Genomic DNA, 18,751 nt, shown 5'->3' on the forward strand with positions numbered 1-18,751 from the left:
AGCTTCTTATCTGAGGAAGCAATAATTGCTTTGAAGATGGCTATAAAATATCTCTCCTGTTTTAACAATTCAAACGAATTGTTAACTACTTTTTCTAAATAATCAAGGGAAATTTCCTAATATTTTGAACCTTCTGCTGTAAGAAATCTCTGACCAACTGCTCTGTGGCTTTCCAGCTCACTTTTCTTAGGAATGCCTTCTTATCTTTATGTTCATCTTGGCTTTTTTAAGTCGCCCACAAAATTCTGCTAAAATGCTTACACTGCCCTTATTCTTAGATTGATAGCTTGAGCTGAGGTCACCAAAATGTAGTCTTCCTGTGGTAAATTTACCATGAACCACAGTACTATTGTTAGACTAGGATGTTCAGTGGTAGATTTGCCATAGGAAAATTACATGGTTTTGTGACCTTTCTGTATGTATCCCTACATTTCATCGTCCCTTTTTGCATTCCAACTATTTTCAGCAATGTTCTAAGAGATTATTAGTTACTTGTTTATGTGTTTCTAAATATTTCTGCAGGGCTCCCCTCACAGTTTTCTTTATCCTTTTGTCCCTTCTCACACCTTTATCTGCTTCCATCCATTATTATTTCTCCTCAGTGAACTTTTCTTTCTTAGATTACTCCTCTAAAATAAACTTACATCGTGAAGAAGGAATGACCTAGAGCCTTGATCCAGGAGCCCTTGCAAGGCAAATATTGTGCTTTATACAAGTTTTTGTCTAAGATTTTTATCATCATCTCCAGACAAATTCACTAACAAGGTCATTAGCTCTCACTTTCACTTCATTACAACTCTGTTTTCCTTAGGTTTCTTAATAAAAAGCCCAACTTCTGATAGTTACTTATCTCTGTGCTTTCAAAACAAGAAAATGTTTCTTCAGCAAATATCCACCAAAACAGTTACCATGAGGAGAATCCTGCAAATTTGGGATGTTTTTCTGGTTTTGACACTTTTTTCACCTGTGTCTACTCAATTTGTCCTCATTGTTACTACAGCCATTGTTGTTTACTTTAGCCCTTTTATGTCGAACTGATATGTAGAGCAATAATTTTAATTCCATAGTTTTTTGTTGCTTATGTAATATTCTACTATAATATTGCATTCTATTCTGCCAGTTCTTCAATCGTACATAATACAATCTTTTCCTTGTTCAATGCACTGTATAGAGGGTTAATATTTTTCCCTCATCAGCATACTCTAGTGAAATAGATATTTCAATGCCAAAGAGAAGAAGGAATGTGAAGGAAGTCTGCTAAGCTGGTTTGTGACTACCAGTAATGCAGAGGTGGGAGGGAGAAAGGGACAAACTATGGACCACTTAACTGCTTTCAGGAAATCCTGACAAAGTATTTTTCTTCCAAATGAATGCCTCTGGAGATCTTGTGGTTAGGTTGTATTATTTCTCCTGTGTTTTCTATCTCTTTGTATTAGTGTGCAGTTTAAAGCCTTCCTACATCTATAGCCAGCTTTGATGAATGGAAATTCCCCACCAACAGCTCTTGATGTTGCTTCTTATGATTAGATTGCACTTTAGGGCTGTGTGTGTTTCCTCTTCTTCTGCATTCCTTCCTCTTTCAATTCCACACCTGTGAATCCAAAGTTTTGACTTTCTCTTTGATGTCCGTCTTCTCTTACTCTGAATGGCTTGATGTTTTAACCAGTATTTTATTCCTTTCTGCAGCAACAAGCAAGAACTATTCCCATTGCACTACCTTAGAAGGTAACTTACTTCTATAAACAAGCACCATGAATTGATATAGCTTTAATAAGATTTGCATCAGTAATGATGGCTTTCTCCTGGAAACTGTCTTTGTGCATCACTGTGTGCTGTTTGAGTTTTATGCTACAATATGCTGGCTGGTCTCCCAACCCTTTTATCCTTCCTATTATCCTCACAAACATACATACAGACCACGTTTTAATATGAAATTGACTGTAACATCTCTTTTGCTGAAATAAAGAAACATGAGCCATTTCAGGTATTTGTTGAGCAACCCATAGCCAAATTTGAACAAATAACTTGTCTGTGGACTGTTTTCCTTTATAACTCAAGCTGAGGTTATTACATTGGTAATATTCCACAGACTTTTCCCACATGGGTCTGTTGGTTGGGACTTGAAAAGTCTGGAGATTTCATTCAAGCCTTTGCTGGCAGAAGACCCCAATTCAGTTACAGCTATTCTGGCAAAACGGAGCTGTTCCTCCAGTACAATTTTGTCCCTTATTAGATTTACTTCTCTGAAGTGCAGTTTCATTTATGGTAATGTTCAGAGCACCACGGCAGTGTATTATCTCATTACCTTTACTATAACTTGAGTTCAGAATTTTGTCCTAGAATCAGAACAATACAAACAGAAAGTTGCATTAACAATGAGGGTACATCTGGTTGGAATCAGATGGTAAGGCTGTATCAGAACAACACATCCTTGTCTTGTCATAGGTGCAGTTTCTGCTGTTTTAAACATGGACAATGCTGAATTAAAGAGCACAGATATAATCCGCTCCTTCTAATCTGCAGCAAGCAGTGCAGTGAGAAACATCCATATAGCTGGCAATTTGGATAGCTGGAGGTGAGCTTTCTCCTATTATTAAGGACTTCCAGTGTTTCCCCTCTGTATCCCAGACTGGAGAGAGCTGAAGAAATGTTAACTCTGCCTCTGGTGCTGCCTTGCTCCGACTGCCAGATGGCTGTGTTGGCAGTGGAGAATCAGTGCAAAAATGCGGAGCACCCTGTGGATTATCAGCCCTCAAGGGACAGAGGCAACTGGGCCCTGCGTTGAGGAAAGGAACAATCCATAACACCATCTTTAGCTTTCCTCCTGCCAGGGAAACTTTGCCAGAAGTTGCCGGGCTGCAGCCCAGGCAGTTCACAGGGTGTGTTTCTGATGGCAAACCAATATAAATTAACAACAACTCTACTGACGCCGCTTCAGTTACATTGGTGAGACTCACCCAGCTCAGAGAGAAGCTCATTTGTCTTCTCCTAACCCTCGTGCTCCAGCCCCAGACACCCACTGAGACAGTGTCTCTTGCAGACTCAGAGCGACCCAGCTTGGCTTGGCTTTGTGGTACTCTTGGAAAGGGAACATGTTGTTGTTGTGCAGGATACTTTGTTCTGTGGTCCTCAGGGCACTGCTGCCTCTGGTACAACTAGAGGACATGGTATTTTAAAATATTTATCCTCTCAGCAGCCTTAGTGGATGTTGGAAAAAGCTACCAAATGACAAAGGCAGTCACGGAGGCATACCTATATGGCTATCCTGTGTCCCTGCCTCTCTTACCCTCTCTTTGCTCAAACAAAACACTGCCTAAAATACTAGCCAAGCCTCCTTTGGAATTTATTTTCACTTGGAGCTTTCTATAATAAGTGCATATGATTTACTGCGTAAATTACTATGGCTATGACTAAAATTACTTGGCAGCTTTCCCCTGCTAGTACGTTGTTGTAAAGACTGATGTCTCGAGATGAACTCTTTATGTGCTTTGAAAAAGAGGTCATCTTTTATTCCACAGTAAAATAAGGATTTATTCCTTACTGCTATCAGAGAAACGGAAACATTTGTCTTCCAGCGACTTTTTGCCAGGCAGAGTAGATCAGAATATTTACAGATGTGCAGAAGTTGTTCCGCATGTACATTACTCATGTTCTGGCATCCACTTGTGGAGTTCAACATAGACTGTGTGCTTGGAAGTGCCTGTGCTTGTGCAGGCAATTATCCTGTTCTTACCTACATCTTTTGCCTGAGACAAACTCCTGCTAATCTCAGTGGGAGTTCTGCCACTGATGTCCTTGGACATGATTGATGTGAATAGTTACATTGTCAACAGTATGTTCATACTAGAAGGACTTACTTACAGTTTTAACAGTCAATTATTTTTGGTAAAGGCAGTGTTTCTGATGATCTGGTGGTACTGATGAGTTTGTATATCAATACTGATGTATCATATACAATTAAAAAATAGAGCTTTGGCTAATAAGCTGACATAAATGAAAGTAGAGGACTAGTTTACATCTATACAAAAAAACTAAGTAGCACTAGAGATCATCCCTGAGCATCCAAACTCAGTTGTCTGTACTGCAAATTTTTTAAAATCCCCCTTAGCACGGTTTTGGCTTGGGTCCAGTTCCTGGACATAGTTTGGGAGCGGGCAGGGACCACAGACAATTCCCAATAAGTGGCTGGGATGACTGCCCTATTTTAGAGAACAAGAGAGTTTAGCTGTAGGGACACAGGGTGTCCTGTGATAGTTGGCCTTGGTGCCAGAGCCAAGACACAGGCACATTTAATTTGCTGTTGCAGACATTGTCCCAAATGTTTTGGGCACTTTTTGGAAAAAGCTTCTGATTGTACTGGAACAAGTTTATTTCTTACTCAAAACTATTTACAATCTCTCTTCCTCCTCATTTTCCAACCTGACTGCCCACTCTGTAGACTTCTGCTGCTATGCAATGTTCCAGCCTCCATGAGCAACAGCTGTACCTTTGCTGGAATGTTTAAACACGAAAGGGATTTCTTAAGGGCATGCTTAAAATGCAAATTGAATCTGGTTTGCATTTGTTTGCTAACAGTCAAAATTATCTGTAAAGCTTAGTGACATAAGAAAAGAAATCACTAGTCTCTCGTTTTTAGCCATCTCTAGAAAACTGCATGAAACAAGGAAAAAAAAGTACAATTTTGCACTGAAAGAAATTTGCCTGAAACCAACCAGACTGTGAACTGTGCCTAGAAAATGCGCCTTATCTGGCCTAATCCAAACAAGCATGTCTGCCACAGAGAAACATCCACTAGGTTTTAAGAAGTCTTTGGAGTTTCTGACTTCTTCCACCACAGGCAGCCCACAGAAAAAAACACAGGGTGATGGGCAGAAAGAAGGAACGTGTGATCCCTCAGGACAGACCCTGGCCCCAAGCCAGTGCTGCCTCCCTGGTCCCCCTCCTCTGCCCTGGCTGGTGACCAGCTGTGTCCTCCAGATCCCCTGCAGCAACAGAGAGATTTGTTCCTTGACATCCTCAAATCTGATTGTGCTCTTACCTTCCAAGTAATTGCAGAAAGGCTGCCACGCGTGCTCAGCCAAACACAAATGAAGAATTGGCTGTGCTTGGCTTTTACAACGTTTTTAAGATATACAGGCATTTTGTTCTGCTCTCAGGAAACAGAGGAATGAAATAATTGCACTGTTGCTATGTAGCATATATACAGGCTCATAAGTTTTTTAATCTTCATACTCCAAATCAGCCTATAAAAAAATCATAAGTGCAGGTCCACATGGCAGAATATTATTTTCAATGGCTTCTTTATAGTTGGCTTCGTTTTATGCCTAGAGGTTAGCATTTCTTCACTTGAGAAGAATTCTTTGATTGTATGTTTATTCTTTAAATTAAAGTTGATATTTTAATATAATCATATGACTTAGGGAGCCAGAGTTTTAAGAAAGAGACAAAGAAACCTCTGATAAAAATCATGACAACTGGCAAGGCAATGCAGGCATACTCCCAGGCTATTTCCAAGGTACTACTAATAATATTATGATACATTAGTATATTCTAAGATAGTGTATCCTGTATAGTATATGCTAGATTTTACTGGGATTTCATTGACGCCAGTATCTAGGACCGTTAGAATGGCTTTTCACTTTGTTCCAGTATCAGTTAACAGTTTTTCATTACAAAGCTGTGTTTCCTTTTCATTACAACAATTACTGCTGTCTGGAATGAAAGGAAAGAAATACCTCCTGAGACACTTCTAGTATAGCCTTATCTGCAACAACTCTTAAAAATATTGCATGTGTATAAACTGTGGTATGAGATATTCTCATTTCAAACCAGAGTAATCTGTGTTTTTGACACTGGTGTAACACATTTGCACTGAAGGAGTGAATTTGAGCTGCAGGAGACTTGAGCTTTTCAATAGAGCAGACCTTGTTGTGGGCAAGGTCTATGCAGTTACACAGCTGGGACTCCACAGCCACTCTTTGTCTGATGTGAGACCAAGTGCCCAATATATTGTCTTTGAAACAGCCAGTGTGGAACAATTATTTTGTATGAAATATGCTAGATAATTTGGTTTTGATTGGTGGGAGATGGTTTTTATGTAGTCTTGCATTGTGTTTCAGTGCAGTGTGGCCAAATCTCCTCTTTCCTGCAGCTTGTGAAACAAGTTTCTGCACAGTGCCTGGTCTTCCCCCTGCTGCATTTTTTTAAAAATGAAATTAAACACAGGGCCCTATCCAGCCAAAAACAACTGCTGCAGCTGGTACTGCCTGAGCTCTGTGAGAATCTTGTGCTCTGAAGATATTACTACATTCTTAAAGGAAAAATATCCCCTTTCCAGCAGCCACATAATGATAACCCCAACTATCAGAGCTGTTGTTCTGCTCTCTGTCATAGCAGAGAAAGTCATGCTTGTCTACAGTGTCTATTTCTCCCAGACCTAACAGGGCACCAGAGAGCACTGACTGAAAGTGTTTTTTCTTGGCCAAGCTTGAGTAAGAGAAATATTAAAAGATCTGTTATATGCTCTGGTATTTCAGCTACCCCTTCTGGGTCTAGAATATGGAGAAGTATGTGGATGGAAGAAGCAATTTATAATGCTTTATAGAAGGCATCTCTGAAAAAGCAAAAAGGGGGTCATACTGCACATTTTTCCTGTGTTTTTTGGGTGCAGCTTAAAGGGAGAAAGAAGAGGGACTTGTGATTTGCGTCCACCTAAGGCCAAGTTGGTTTTGTGCAATTTTAATTTCCCTCTTTCTCAAGAGTTATTCTGCATATTCATGAGAGAAAGGTAGAGGTGGGAGTTAATGGTGGAATTACAAAATAAAATTTACAAAATAGAGAACCAGGGAAATATTAAGATATAAGGGGACCTCTGAGGGTCCTGATTTGAAGGGAATTCCTTTTCGTCCTTCTGTTCGAGAGACAGCTTGTTCCCAGATCTGTGATCTTGCATGAGGGATCTCTTTCAGAGGTTTCCCACTAGAAGCAGCCTGCATTGGCATAAGCCTAATAAAAATGCACAACAGGTTTTATATGAGATACATTTAACGTCCTAAGGCAAAATAGCAAAGGAGGTAGCTCAATTTCAGAGGGATTAGGGTTAAAGAAGAACAAAACTGATGTTGAAATAATACCAGTAGCATAGGCCAAAATACACCTCTCCTTCAGAAAAAACAAAAGTTAAGCCTATTGTATGTGAACCATCTGTGGGAGGCTGTGGTTGAAAGAAGCATTATTTGTTCTAGATGTCCTTACTCATTTACAAATATAGTATGTGGCAGTTCAGAGCTTTTAAATTTCTTTGCTGATACATTTTTTTAAGATGATTGAACTTAGACCAAAGGTGAGGATGCAAATACTTTATTGTTGTAGGAAAATGTTACTGGATTTTTGTGCAAGTTCTATTTCTGCTTATCTGATGTGCAGGTGTTTTGAACATTGATACTGGAACTTGCTATGGCAGGTGCGCAGGGAGAAATATATTTATTTAATTTCATCTAGGAAGTTTTCTAAAGTAAAGTTTCTGCATTACTGATGTACTACCAATTGCATAATACAGTGTTTAATGCCACATTAAACCTCTGTGGTTTTTTTTCTTCTCTAATGATGGCCTGAGTAACTTTTAGCAATTTTTTTTTTTCCCTAGAAGTCAGGAACATACAGCTCAACAAGAAATGTGATTGGCTCCTTGTCTTCCCTAATCGACAGAGAAGTAGGGTCTCAACACTTCAGCTAATTATTCCACAAGTGTAGCTTTTAAGTATGTTTTAACTTGTGTTTACATTATTTTACTCCCAAGGACTTTGGCAAGACTATTTAAGCCACTGATTTCTGCAACCCTGATTTTGTGCAAAAATTTAAGCATTAATTCAACATGAAGCCTACATGAAGTCCTGGTGAGATAAATTATAACTTTATTTAGAGCAACAGCGCTGAGCCTGTTTTAAGTATGCCTTGCTCTCCAAAGAAGATGTTAGAACCTTGATTCCTGCCCACTGGCAAAATGCTAGGGCTGTTAATGGGCAGTCCTAGCAACCATTTATCTTCATTTCACGGCCAAAATAATTGCTTTTGAAGTGTGTAGGACACCACAACAGCCAGCTCAGCTCAAGCAACTGCCTGGTGAACCTGTGGCCATGGCTCACCTGTACTGCCCAGTGCAGAGCTGTTTTGAAGTCTCTGTCCACCAGTGTCAGGTCTGCTCCCTTGTGCAGCAGAGTCTCGGTGTGCTGGGGTCTGTTGTGGAATGCAGCCCAGTGGAGCGAAGTCATTCCCTGAAAGCCACAAACCCAAAGAGCAAATAGTCATCACTCACAGGAGCAACCTTCAAGTCACTGTAGATAAGCTAGACTGTTCTGAAATAATGAGTAGTGTGGCCAGCAGGGCTAGGATAGTGACCGTTCCCCTGTACTTGGCACTAGTGAGGTGCCACCTCAAATCCTGTGTTCAGTTTTGGGCCTCTCATGATAAGAAGGACATTGAGATGCTGGAGAGAGTGCAGAGGAGGGCAATGAAGCTAGTGATGGGCCTGGAGCACAAGATGACGAGGAGCAGCTGAGAGAACTGGAGCTGTTTAGCCTGGAGGAAAGGAGGCTGAGGGAACACATTATCACTGTCTACAGCTACCCGAAAGGAGGTTGTAGCATGGAGGGTGTTGGTCTCTTCTGCCAAGCAGCAAGTGATAAAATGAGAGAAAATGGCCTCAAGTTGTGCCCAGGGAGGTTTAAATTGGATATTAGGAAAAAATTTTTTACGGAAAAGGCTGGTAAACAATGGAACAGGCTGTCCACCGAAGTGATGGAGTCACCATCCCTGGAGGTGTTTAAAAGACACGTAGATGAGGTTCTTAGGGACATGGTTTAGTGACCAGGTTATGGTTTGACTTGATGATTTTAAGGATCTCTTCCAACCAAAATAGTTCTGTGATTCTATGATTCAGTGACTCTTCCCTCTCCCTGTTGGGTTGAAGTAATTAGTAACAGCTTCTGCTTTAGTGAAGTCATAAGGGTGAATCAAGCAATCAACTTTTTGGAGTTATTGCAGAAAATGGATGCAAATAAAAATGCTTTTTTTGGTACACATTATAAATAATGTGTAGTCACGACCACGACAGCTGGAGGATGCTCCCTCACTGCTCAGTTTGGATCCTGTAAGAAAAGCCTGTTTTAGACTGGTACTTTAACATGACACATTGTGATGTTTATTTTAGGTCTTATCTTTGATCCAAAATAAATATAAGTTAGTATTCTAGCTGGCAATAATCAGCAAGCTAAGGAACTGGCCAAGTGATGTTAACAAAAAAGTCACAGTATAAATGTCAATATTTACTGTTTAGGGAGAAAACAAAGCCAATGGCAAACTACTGACCTTCCTTTTCATTCCATCTTAGCGATGTTCAGTCTGTCTTGGTGGATCAAAGAATTAATGGCCTGTATTTGCATCTTCATCAGCATTGTCATACACACCTATATTTTACTTTACACCAGTAATACTAGAGATTTTCTGTATCAAGTTACTCATTGAGTGTTTATCTTAAAAATTGCTAGTGTTGCTCAGATATTACATTTTACTTTGAGCAGGTGGTTACTTTCTGACTATCGGAGAGGGATCTGGGGTTTCTGGTCCACGGCAAGTTGAACACGAGCCAACAGTGTGCCCTGGCAGCCAAGAAGGCAACCTTGTCCTGGATGCATCAAGCACAGCATTGCCAGCCGGGTGAGGGAGGTGATTGTCCTGCTCTGCTCTGCACTGGTGCGGCCTCACCTGGAGCACTGTGTGCAGCTCTGGGCAACACAGGATAAAAAAGGTATAAAGCTACTGGAGAGTGTCCAGAAGAGGGCTCTGAATTTGGTGAAGGGTTTGGAGGGTAAGCCATATGAGAACTGGCCAAAGTCACTTGGTTTGTTAAGCCAGGAAAAGAGACTGAGGGGAGAACTCATGGTGGTTACAGCTTCGGGGAGGGGAGGGGCAGGCGCTGATCTCTTTTCTCTGGTGACCAACAACAGAACCCAAGGGAATGGCAGGAAGATGTGCCAGGGGAGGTTTAGGTTGGACATTAGGAAAAGGTTTTTCACCCAAAGGGTGGTGGAGCACTGGAACAGGCTTCCCAGGGAGGTGTCACAGCCCCAAGACTGACAGTGTTCAAGAAGAGACTGGACAACACCCTCAGACACATGGTGTGAATTTTGGGGTTGTCCTAAGCAGGGACAGGAGTTGGACTCAATGATCCTTGTTGGTCCCTTCTATCTCAGGACATTCTATGATCCTATGAACTCTTATTAGGGAAAATGCATTTCAAGCGTCTTGTCTGTTTTCTGAAATGATAAAAAGCAAAAAGTGTAGAATGGAAAATAAATTAAAACTTGACATAGAAGCCCTAAAGCCAATTGACAACAAACCAGGTAAAGTATGAGCTATAAAACATGAATGCAGACAACTTATCAGTGCATTCATAGTAGACACTGTTCGGAATTATTTTCTAAATAAAAGCTTTAATACCCTACCATTAATTTCTCTCACTCATCAGGTATATTATAAGGCTCTTCAAGTGCTCAGATGGCTTAAGTATAGGTGAGGACAAAACAGAGTATTTGAACAAGAGCAGTTTTGTTTTTAGTTAGGGTTTGCAAAGCTTAATCATGGGGGTTTTGGTTTTGTAAAATGAAAAATGAGAGTAAAATCCTGACCTGACTGAAATTAATGGGAGCTCTGCCATTGACGTCAGTAGACCAAGGTTTTGACACAATGGACTTAATACTGTTGATGAACACTCAATATCTGTGAGTGCGGTGAAGTGAGGCTTCAGTAAAGTGATTTCCAGCTGGGAAATGGGTCCTTATGCCTAGTCCTGGACAGCAGGAAAAGTCACTGAAAGAGGAGAAGCCACAGTGTAGCAGGCCAGTATTCTGTTGTTCCCTTTCAGTCTATTTATACAGGCAAAAATCCTTGAAAAATGGACTTTTTCTCTGTTTTTACTGTGGTAACTAGCAGAGTCAGCTGTAATGTAAGAGTGTGAGAACTGTGTGTAGGGATCAGAAATCTCTTTAGTACAGGAACACAGCTCAGACAGGTCAGCAGCAGAGGCTTAGGGAGAAAATACAAGAAACAAGGGTAACACCTAACGTTTGATAATCAGGCTACAGACTTCCTGATATCCACACCTCCAAAGGGTAATGACGCATTTTCTGAAAAAGTAATTATTTTCATTTTATTTAAAAATGCTGCCTGATAATTTCTGTAGGTGTCCCCATTAATTTAGATGTAAAAAACAGTTAATAATCTTTTTATATTCTCAATGCAATTTATGATGCCATGGACTTCTATTATATCATCCCTCTGGCACGGTTGCCAAGTGGAAAGTCCCATTGTAGTCAGCTTGTTCTAGTTGTTAGCCTGCCCATGGAGGGAGGCTAGTCAGTAACTATTAGTGTGTTTACAGTCCTTTTCTGTTACTTTTCTTGTATATCCTTTTTCGAATTACGCTTGCATCTGGCACTCCAGATGTGTGTGTACCAAGGATTCAGAGAGATCATAATGCTGTTTCCTGTTCTGTTCTCTATTTCTTTTGTAATATATTGTACATTCCACGTGTCCTTTCGGAGCACCCAACTGAGCAAAGAGCATTGAGCTGGTTGTGGCAGCAGCTCACGCCTCTGGGCCCACTGCAGTGGGCAATGGCTGTGTGACCCGTACCCATCTGGTTTGTGCATGGTGGTACCACCCTTGAGTGGCATCGGCAGATGGCAGATAGACTGCTCTTTGTGAGGGGAAGCATGAGAGTGGTATCAGAACTGTCAAAGCTGAGGATGCAGCAGAATACAATATTAAAGGTGAGACAGCCAAACAATTTTGCATTTATAAAAACTAAGGAGTAGTAGGGGAGAAAACAGACAAACAAGACACGCTTCTGGAACATATAGCGTGACACTTGTTTAACTCAGATTGGAGGTTTTTCAGGGAATTTTTCTTTGCATTGTCATCTCACAGGCTTCATAAGTAAACCCACAGAAAGCCACAGTTGTGGAACTATGAAACCTCCAGATGTTTTTCTTACTGTTGACATGTTCATGCATTCATCAGGGTGTTTTTCTCAAGTGTAAGATGGGCAAACTGAAGTGTTTCACTTATGCCAAGAGAGCAGCTCTATTAGTTGCAATCATCTGTGAGGATCCACATTTTTTTAATAAAACATAAATATTCAGGGCTTTATTCAGACACTTCAACAAATATCTTCCCTGTAGCAAATGACAGTGAGCTGGAATAAAAGTTCCAAATTGCAGGTAGCAATGCATTACAGCAAAACATTACTGCTTGAAATTATGATCCATGGTTCCAGGCAATTAATTAGCCACATAATTTGACACCGAGACAAGACAAATATCTGGTTTAGGTTGTTGTGAACAGGGTTTGTAAACGATTCAGTGGATAAAGGAGATTCACGGGAAGAGGGAAAATTAACAACATTGTGGTGACAGGGCTCAATTCCTTAAGGATCATAGGGTAGCATAGCTTTTTGTAGCTCTGTGCCTGCTCTGTGTAATTTCTTATATTTCTTATATTTCTTCCTGAGAACAGTTAGTACTTTAATGATGGGATGCTTGGTTAAGGTCTAGCTTCAGAAGAATCGAAAGCAATTAATGTCTTGGCAAGTAAGTTAAGTGACTGATTCAAGGTACCTCAGAACTGGTAGTATATGGAGAAGGTTTATTAGCCTAAAAGTTAATCGCGTGTAGTAGGAGAAATGAAACAATGCTTTGCAGAATACAGCAAAAACATTATAGAAATCTTTGACTAATGCATAGTGTCATCATAAAATTGAGAGTACAGTGGACTCTTTCTGAATAGCATGACTTGTATGACCCTAGAGACTGGGACTGTGACTTGCAGCACAAGATCACTCACCTCATTGTCCTGATGATTAATTTCACTAAGATTTGACTTCTGCAGGAGCACGTTCAGAAGCCTGTGGAAGCAATGACATAATCAATGTGCTGCATTCCTGACTAAACCTGAAAATTTGACATTTTTTTTCTGAGAAACAAAACATGCGACTTCAAGAAAAAACAGTATTAGTGACGGGCAAAGGTCACAATCTTAGGTTGGAGGTTGGTCATACTAGAAAAGCCTTCATAGCTTACTGTAAAAACAGAAGTTTAGTGCTAAGTAATAAGAGCAGATTCACTAGAAAGAATTCTTGTGCTGATTGGCAGGCTAGAATCAGAGTGTGTAATACTATTCATGTATGCCGTTTTTGGTAGCTTAGTAATTCATTGTCATCCTATTATTATTTTATAAAGTTCTAAACAAACAGAAATGCTAACCTCCAGTCTCTTAAATGATTTTTCACTCTCTACTCTTGGCAGCAATACAGTGGTTCACATTTTATAGAGTATCAGGCTACAAACACCCCCCTCTGGTGGAGGGAACAGTTACAATAAAATAGTTACATTAAATTTTATTCAAGTGCAGTAATATTTTTAACACTGGATTTTGTTTTTCTTTTCCTTTTGGCTTCCTATGAAGGTGTTCTGAAATCACTGAAGTTTTGGTAAAGATGGTTGTGTTTTATAGTAGAATGCTAAATGTTTGGATACTGTACATGGCTGGACCCTGGAAATGACAAGGACCATCTTATCATGGGCTGTTAAAAAGCCAAATAGCATAGATCGTAACATGGATGTAAAGTTCTTATGATTCTAGCAAAAGGAAAGATACATCTTTAGTAGATCCCTAAATAAGATCATAATGCAAATCTATGGATCATCTGAAGGTGTGATTTGTTAGAAACCTTCAAAACATGGTCATTTAAAAGACATGCTGTTTTGCAAGGAAATTAAAAGATGATGAAGTGTCAAGGAGGAAACTCTGATAAATATGCAGATAATGCATAAAAATGTATAAAACCATATATCTGTTTCCTTGCATAGGAAATGGAATGAAAATCTTTTGCTACTTTTCATCAGGACAACCTTCAACAACTTCCACTATGTTTTCTGGATCGACCTGTGCTCAGGTGTGTGGATCAGATCAAGCAGACAATGTTGCACGACAAATTTGTTCTTCGCTCCACCCCTCCCTGTAATATACAAGTACATCATGTAAATTATTCAAAGGACGGCATTTACAGCTGCTTATGGATGTTTTGGGCAATTCTGCAGGTGAAAAGCTTATCTGTTGGTAACACCATCTTCAGGTGCCACAAGTCCAAATATCTTTTTTTTTCTAACTAGAGCATCCCTAAGGAGTGAAGACTCTTTGTATCCCAGTCCTCTGCTAGGACTTCAAAACTGTTTGTATATGGGTACAAGCACTTGTAGAAAAGGAGTGTTGCATCTCCTTTTCTGAATCACACAGCCAATGGCATTATGGCATCATACTGCAGGAACTCTGAAAAGAATGGCATTTCAGGATTGCTGTGATTAGTTCAGTAAAAATTTGTAAAAGGGAGGAGACATTTTGTGGTCATTTGGCACAATGACTCAGGATCCAGAAATCTGAAAACAGGTCTGGGTAAAAATGGACTAGTGAGAAGAAAGGAAGCGAGATAACTACAATATGCTTGCAAAACCCACTTAGCACAATTTTATAATCTCACATGTGGTTCTGTAGTTTAACCCCAGATATAATCAATGAAACCAGTGTATGTGAAGGAAATCTCATTCTTAAGTGTAAAACCTCTGCCAACAGCAAACTATATCCTCATGCTATTACGGCAGCATCACTGCTACCACTCAAATACATAGGTATTCAGCCATATAGCTACGATTTCTCAGGTATCTACTCTTAAAGGCAGAGTTCAGGAGGTCCACCTTTCCTCTTAGGCTCTACGGAGTGCACTGAAACACAGAAACAATTTATCTAATTAATACATTCATTGGCTGATCACTCTCTGTCTTTCCATGTGGTTCATGTACTGCCTGCAGCACATGGAATTGGAGCAGTGGGCTGCCAGCTTTCAAACTTGGTTGAAAAAGCATTTCATAGTTGGCCACTGCATATTCCCTTTTGGCAACAACAAGGGATTCGAGAGAGTGACAATGGCAGTGATGGAAAAGCCGCCCCTCAGTGCTCCAGGCATGTCTTCTGAGCATGGGGCAAATCCAGAGACAAGAAAGAGGAGAAGGAATTGAGCAACTAGTAGACTCCTGTGCAGAGCAAAGGTCTGCTTGTACCCATGGAGAATGTGAAAAATGTTCAGAGAACCCTGTGTGCTGCTGGTAAAGTAGATTACTGTTCCCTTTCAAGTAGCAGCATGTGCAGGGTTGCACAAACATTGTCTTCTTTCTGTGGAGGCTTTGTTTAATGATAGTGACCCGTACTTTTTCAGAGACCTCAAACTATTCTCTCCAAATGATGCATGAAAAACAGTGATAATGTGGAAAATGAATAAAGCTGTTAAAAAAGACTGGAAAGCAAGAGCAGAAGAAATGCACAGAGGTCTGGACTGGCCTTGCATGGTGACAGCAGCAAAACCATAGACTCAGTGGTTAAGTCACAGGAGCATTTTGAATTTGTACTGAATGTTTACTTGTCTCTAATATTAGTCTTCCTATCCTTCAGACACTATTTACTTAGGAGAGGATCTGAGTAAATTTATTCAGATGTACAAATACTGATTTATTAAACCTTTCTGTTATCACAGGCTGGAATGAGACAAAGAGGATCTTTCTAAACACTTCTTATGAATACACTCTGTAGTTGTTACTCTACCTTCATTAAGAGGAGTTAAAAATGAGCCAGTCCGCCAAACCTCAGCTTCCCCTTTACAGAAGGGGCTCTCAGAGGGATTGTCATGTGGAAAACTTTCCTCACATTTGCCATGCTACCTGGAGGCATGTTCCAGAGAAGGAGCTTCTTGTAATGTTTCTTGTGTGGACATGGCAGAAAGGTAATTGGTCAAGGGAATCCCAGAGCTTCAATCCCATTTTTTTAAATATATATATATATATATATATTTTTTTTTTCCCCTCTTGCTTTTGTGATCTTAAACTAGGTTTCTTGCCTTAATTGGCCATATATCTCTGTTACACAAGTGCTGTACAATGCTTTCCCTTCTCTCTACCTGCTTTCTGATAACCACTAAACAAAGGAGCAAGTCACAAGTGCAACTGTTCCAGCTAACCTTCCTGACCTGGGCTACCTCTGGGCTGGGTAGCTTGTTGGTGGCTGCCTGTTGAGATTTAGCCAGGAAACACTGCCATAACCTGGGACATACCTCACGTCGGGCTCTGCAGTAGCAGCATGTAGCGGCAACCTCCCGTTTTTGTCGGGTATGTTCTGCTTAGCACCATTTCTGAGCAGGCTGACACAGCCTTCCAGCCAGCCCTAAAAGAGAAATCAGACCATGTCAGAGGAAAGTGAAATACAACAGGCCAGGTCTTTGCTTGGTGGTTCTGGTATCTGCGTGTGTGACTGCAGCTGTTTCTGCCAGTGACGGAACTGGTCTTCTGTTTCCCCAATACAGAGCTCTCAGCACTGAGAGCAGTTCTGCTTTGGAGTCTGAGTCTCAGACTAGCTTGCCCAGTCATTTCTGTGATAAGGTGTTTTATTTACACTGCCCTTTTTTTTTTTTTTTTTCTTCCTGCAGATGTCGCAAGTACTAACTGAGTAAACAGTGATTCAAAACCTGCAAATTCCTGTATCACTAGCAAATGCTACACATATTCCTGCAGGTGGATTTAATTATGCTAGGTTAAACCAAGGGCACGAGCACTTAATGTCATTTCCTTTATGAGATTTTAGCAGGAATTGCAAATCAATACTAGAAATCATTAGAGTGTGGTCTTATAAATATCGTTGCAGAAGTTTGAACTAGTGACAACATCAGGTTGAAAACAGCACCCAAACAGATGGGATGAATCAGTTTTTGGACTAAAACCTTCTATTGATCACCTCAACAAAAAAGCAAGTAAACAATCTGGTTGTGACTACAGAACTCTTTCAGTGTCTACTTAAGTCCCAGGAAAATTAAGCATGTGTTTACTTTGTTCAAACCTCCATAGACAATCAGTAAAGACTGTTCCCTTCTGTATGAGCTGTGTTGGATTAGCATTACGAGGGAAAGGTGTGGAATTATGGAGTCAGAACATGGCTGTTACTGCTCCCACTGGAAGTACACGACCACTGAGTTCTGCTTGTGATTGTGACTGTGGAGCTCGACTGAATTCAGTTCTCTGGGCAGACATTGCAGCCAAATGCTCTCTAGATCTCTGATTATAACCATCACAGAAACAGAAACAGAAATGGAAACTTCAAAGCTTGGGTGGTTTAAATCTTTTCTAGTCATTGCTTTATTTTTCCCAAATAGTATTTTTTACCCTCTGGGAAAAGAGGAAGGAAAAAAGGAGCATGACACTAATTATGGGATTTTTTTGGAAATATCTGGCAGATGAAATGTTTATTCTCAAGTAAGTGGGGCATGCTCCTTGTACTGAATAAGACTGCCTGTTTTGCTATTTTCTACTCTTATTTTCTGGCTAAATATCACGTAACTGAGCAGAAGCATTGTTTTTCTCCTGAATGTGCAGGAAGAAACTAGATGGAAGGGATGTGATTAATTAGGTTGCCACAATATCTGCTTAAATGATTTGGCAGTCATCCAGTGATATACTACAGAGCATGGATGAACATTCCTTCCTCCTTTCTACCCAGCTAACAAAAGAAGCCCATGACCAACCCCTCTGTCCAGCTAAGTTGGTCCTCATCCTCTCTCTGAATCCTGAATTCCTTCCAGTGAGGAGTAGAAGGCTAAGGAGCATCCTTGTGTGCTTCAGAGACCACCTCATCCCCTTTCCCAAACTTCTCAGTGAGTTGTATGCCCCTGCTGTCACTTGTCTGTGGGTTGATTGGGGGATTGGATTGTTTATTATCTGAGTATCTGCATTGGTACCTGCAGCACCTTGAGCTTAAGTTCTTAACCTGGCCACCCAAGGCCCAGCACTGCAGTGAAAAAAAGCAGTGCCCTGGCTCATGTGGTGTGCAGGAAAATATACCTGCTAACCACCAGAAGTTGAGGTAGGAATGCCCTCAATGGAGCATAAAGATCTGATGCTGACAGTGAGATCAGGGAAGTTAATCTGCATATTAGGAACAAGAAGGGGCTTTCCAGTGCACAGAAACAAGCAGCTTTCTTGAAACCACACAGAGGACCCTGGATCCAGTAGAGAATTCCACGCTGACCACTGATTTTCCAACCCAAAAGAGGAAGGACTCCCTGAAAGTAAAGGAGTCCTGGTCCTTTACTAACAGTAATTGTTTCCAGCTTCGCATTATAGTAAAGTTTATAGTTTCACTGTTGTCTGGAACCAAATGTTTTGTACCTTTTTTTTTTTTTTCTCTCTGCAGTATAAAGAGAAATCTTATTTGGTCTGTGTATTTACTCCCTTCAATACGTCTATCTTTCCATCCTCCTTGCCCAAGTCTTCGTACCAGATAAGTTGCCAGAGATAAACTGGTACGCCCACAAGCATCTTGAGTATTAATATTGGCTCCCATCTTCAACAGAAGCTTCACTGTATCAACCTGGCGTCCTGACACAGCATGCATCAAAGGTGTGCAACCTGGGGAAGAAAGTCATATGTTCTTTCACAATTTTTATTTTGTCAAAGCCAGAAGATAGAGATATTTTCTTATTTGCTAATGTTAGCACTGGCAAATTAACAAATCCTTTCTCTGACAACTGTCCAACAGTTGAACTTGGCTTTTGCAGGCAGGAAGTAACTGCTATGCCAGCTACTGACCACTGATTTTAAAA

At 40.5% G+C, this 18,751-nt stretch overlaps 1 protein-coding gene across 1 annotated transcript in view; it reads right to left on the reverse strand.

The window, feature by feature from the left end:
- Positions 1-18,751, reverse strand: part of ANKRD55 (ankyrin repeat domain 55) — a 68,262-nt gene that overhangs the window by 32,979 nt on the left and 16,532 nt on the right. The window contains exons 3-6 of the mRNA XM_065045234.1: positions 18,427-18,557; positions 16,214-16,323; positions 12,901-12,961; positions 8,145-8,273 (exon numbers count right to left, since the gene is read on the reverse strand). Of these exons, the coding sequence (XP_064901306.1) occupies positions 8,145-8,273; positions 12,901-12,961; positions 16,214-16,323; positions 18,427-18,557 (431 nt within the window). The remainder of the gene's footprint in view (positions 1-8,144; positions 8,274-12,900; positions 12,962-16,213; positions 16,324-18,426; positions 18,558-18,751) is intronic.

The sequence above is a fragment of the Columba livia genome, chromosome Z (genome assembly GCF_036013475.1).
Source record: "Columba livia isolate bColLiv1 breed racing homer chromosome Z, bColLiv1.pat.W.v2, whole genome shotgun sequence".
Lineage (NCBI taxonomy): Eukaryota > Metazoa > Chordata > Aves > Columbiformes > Columbidae > Columba > Columba livia.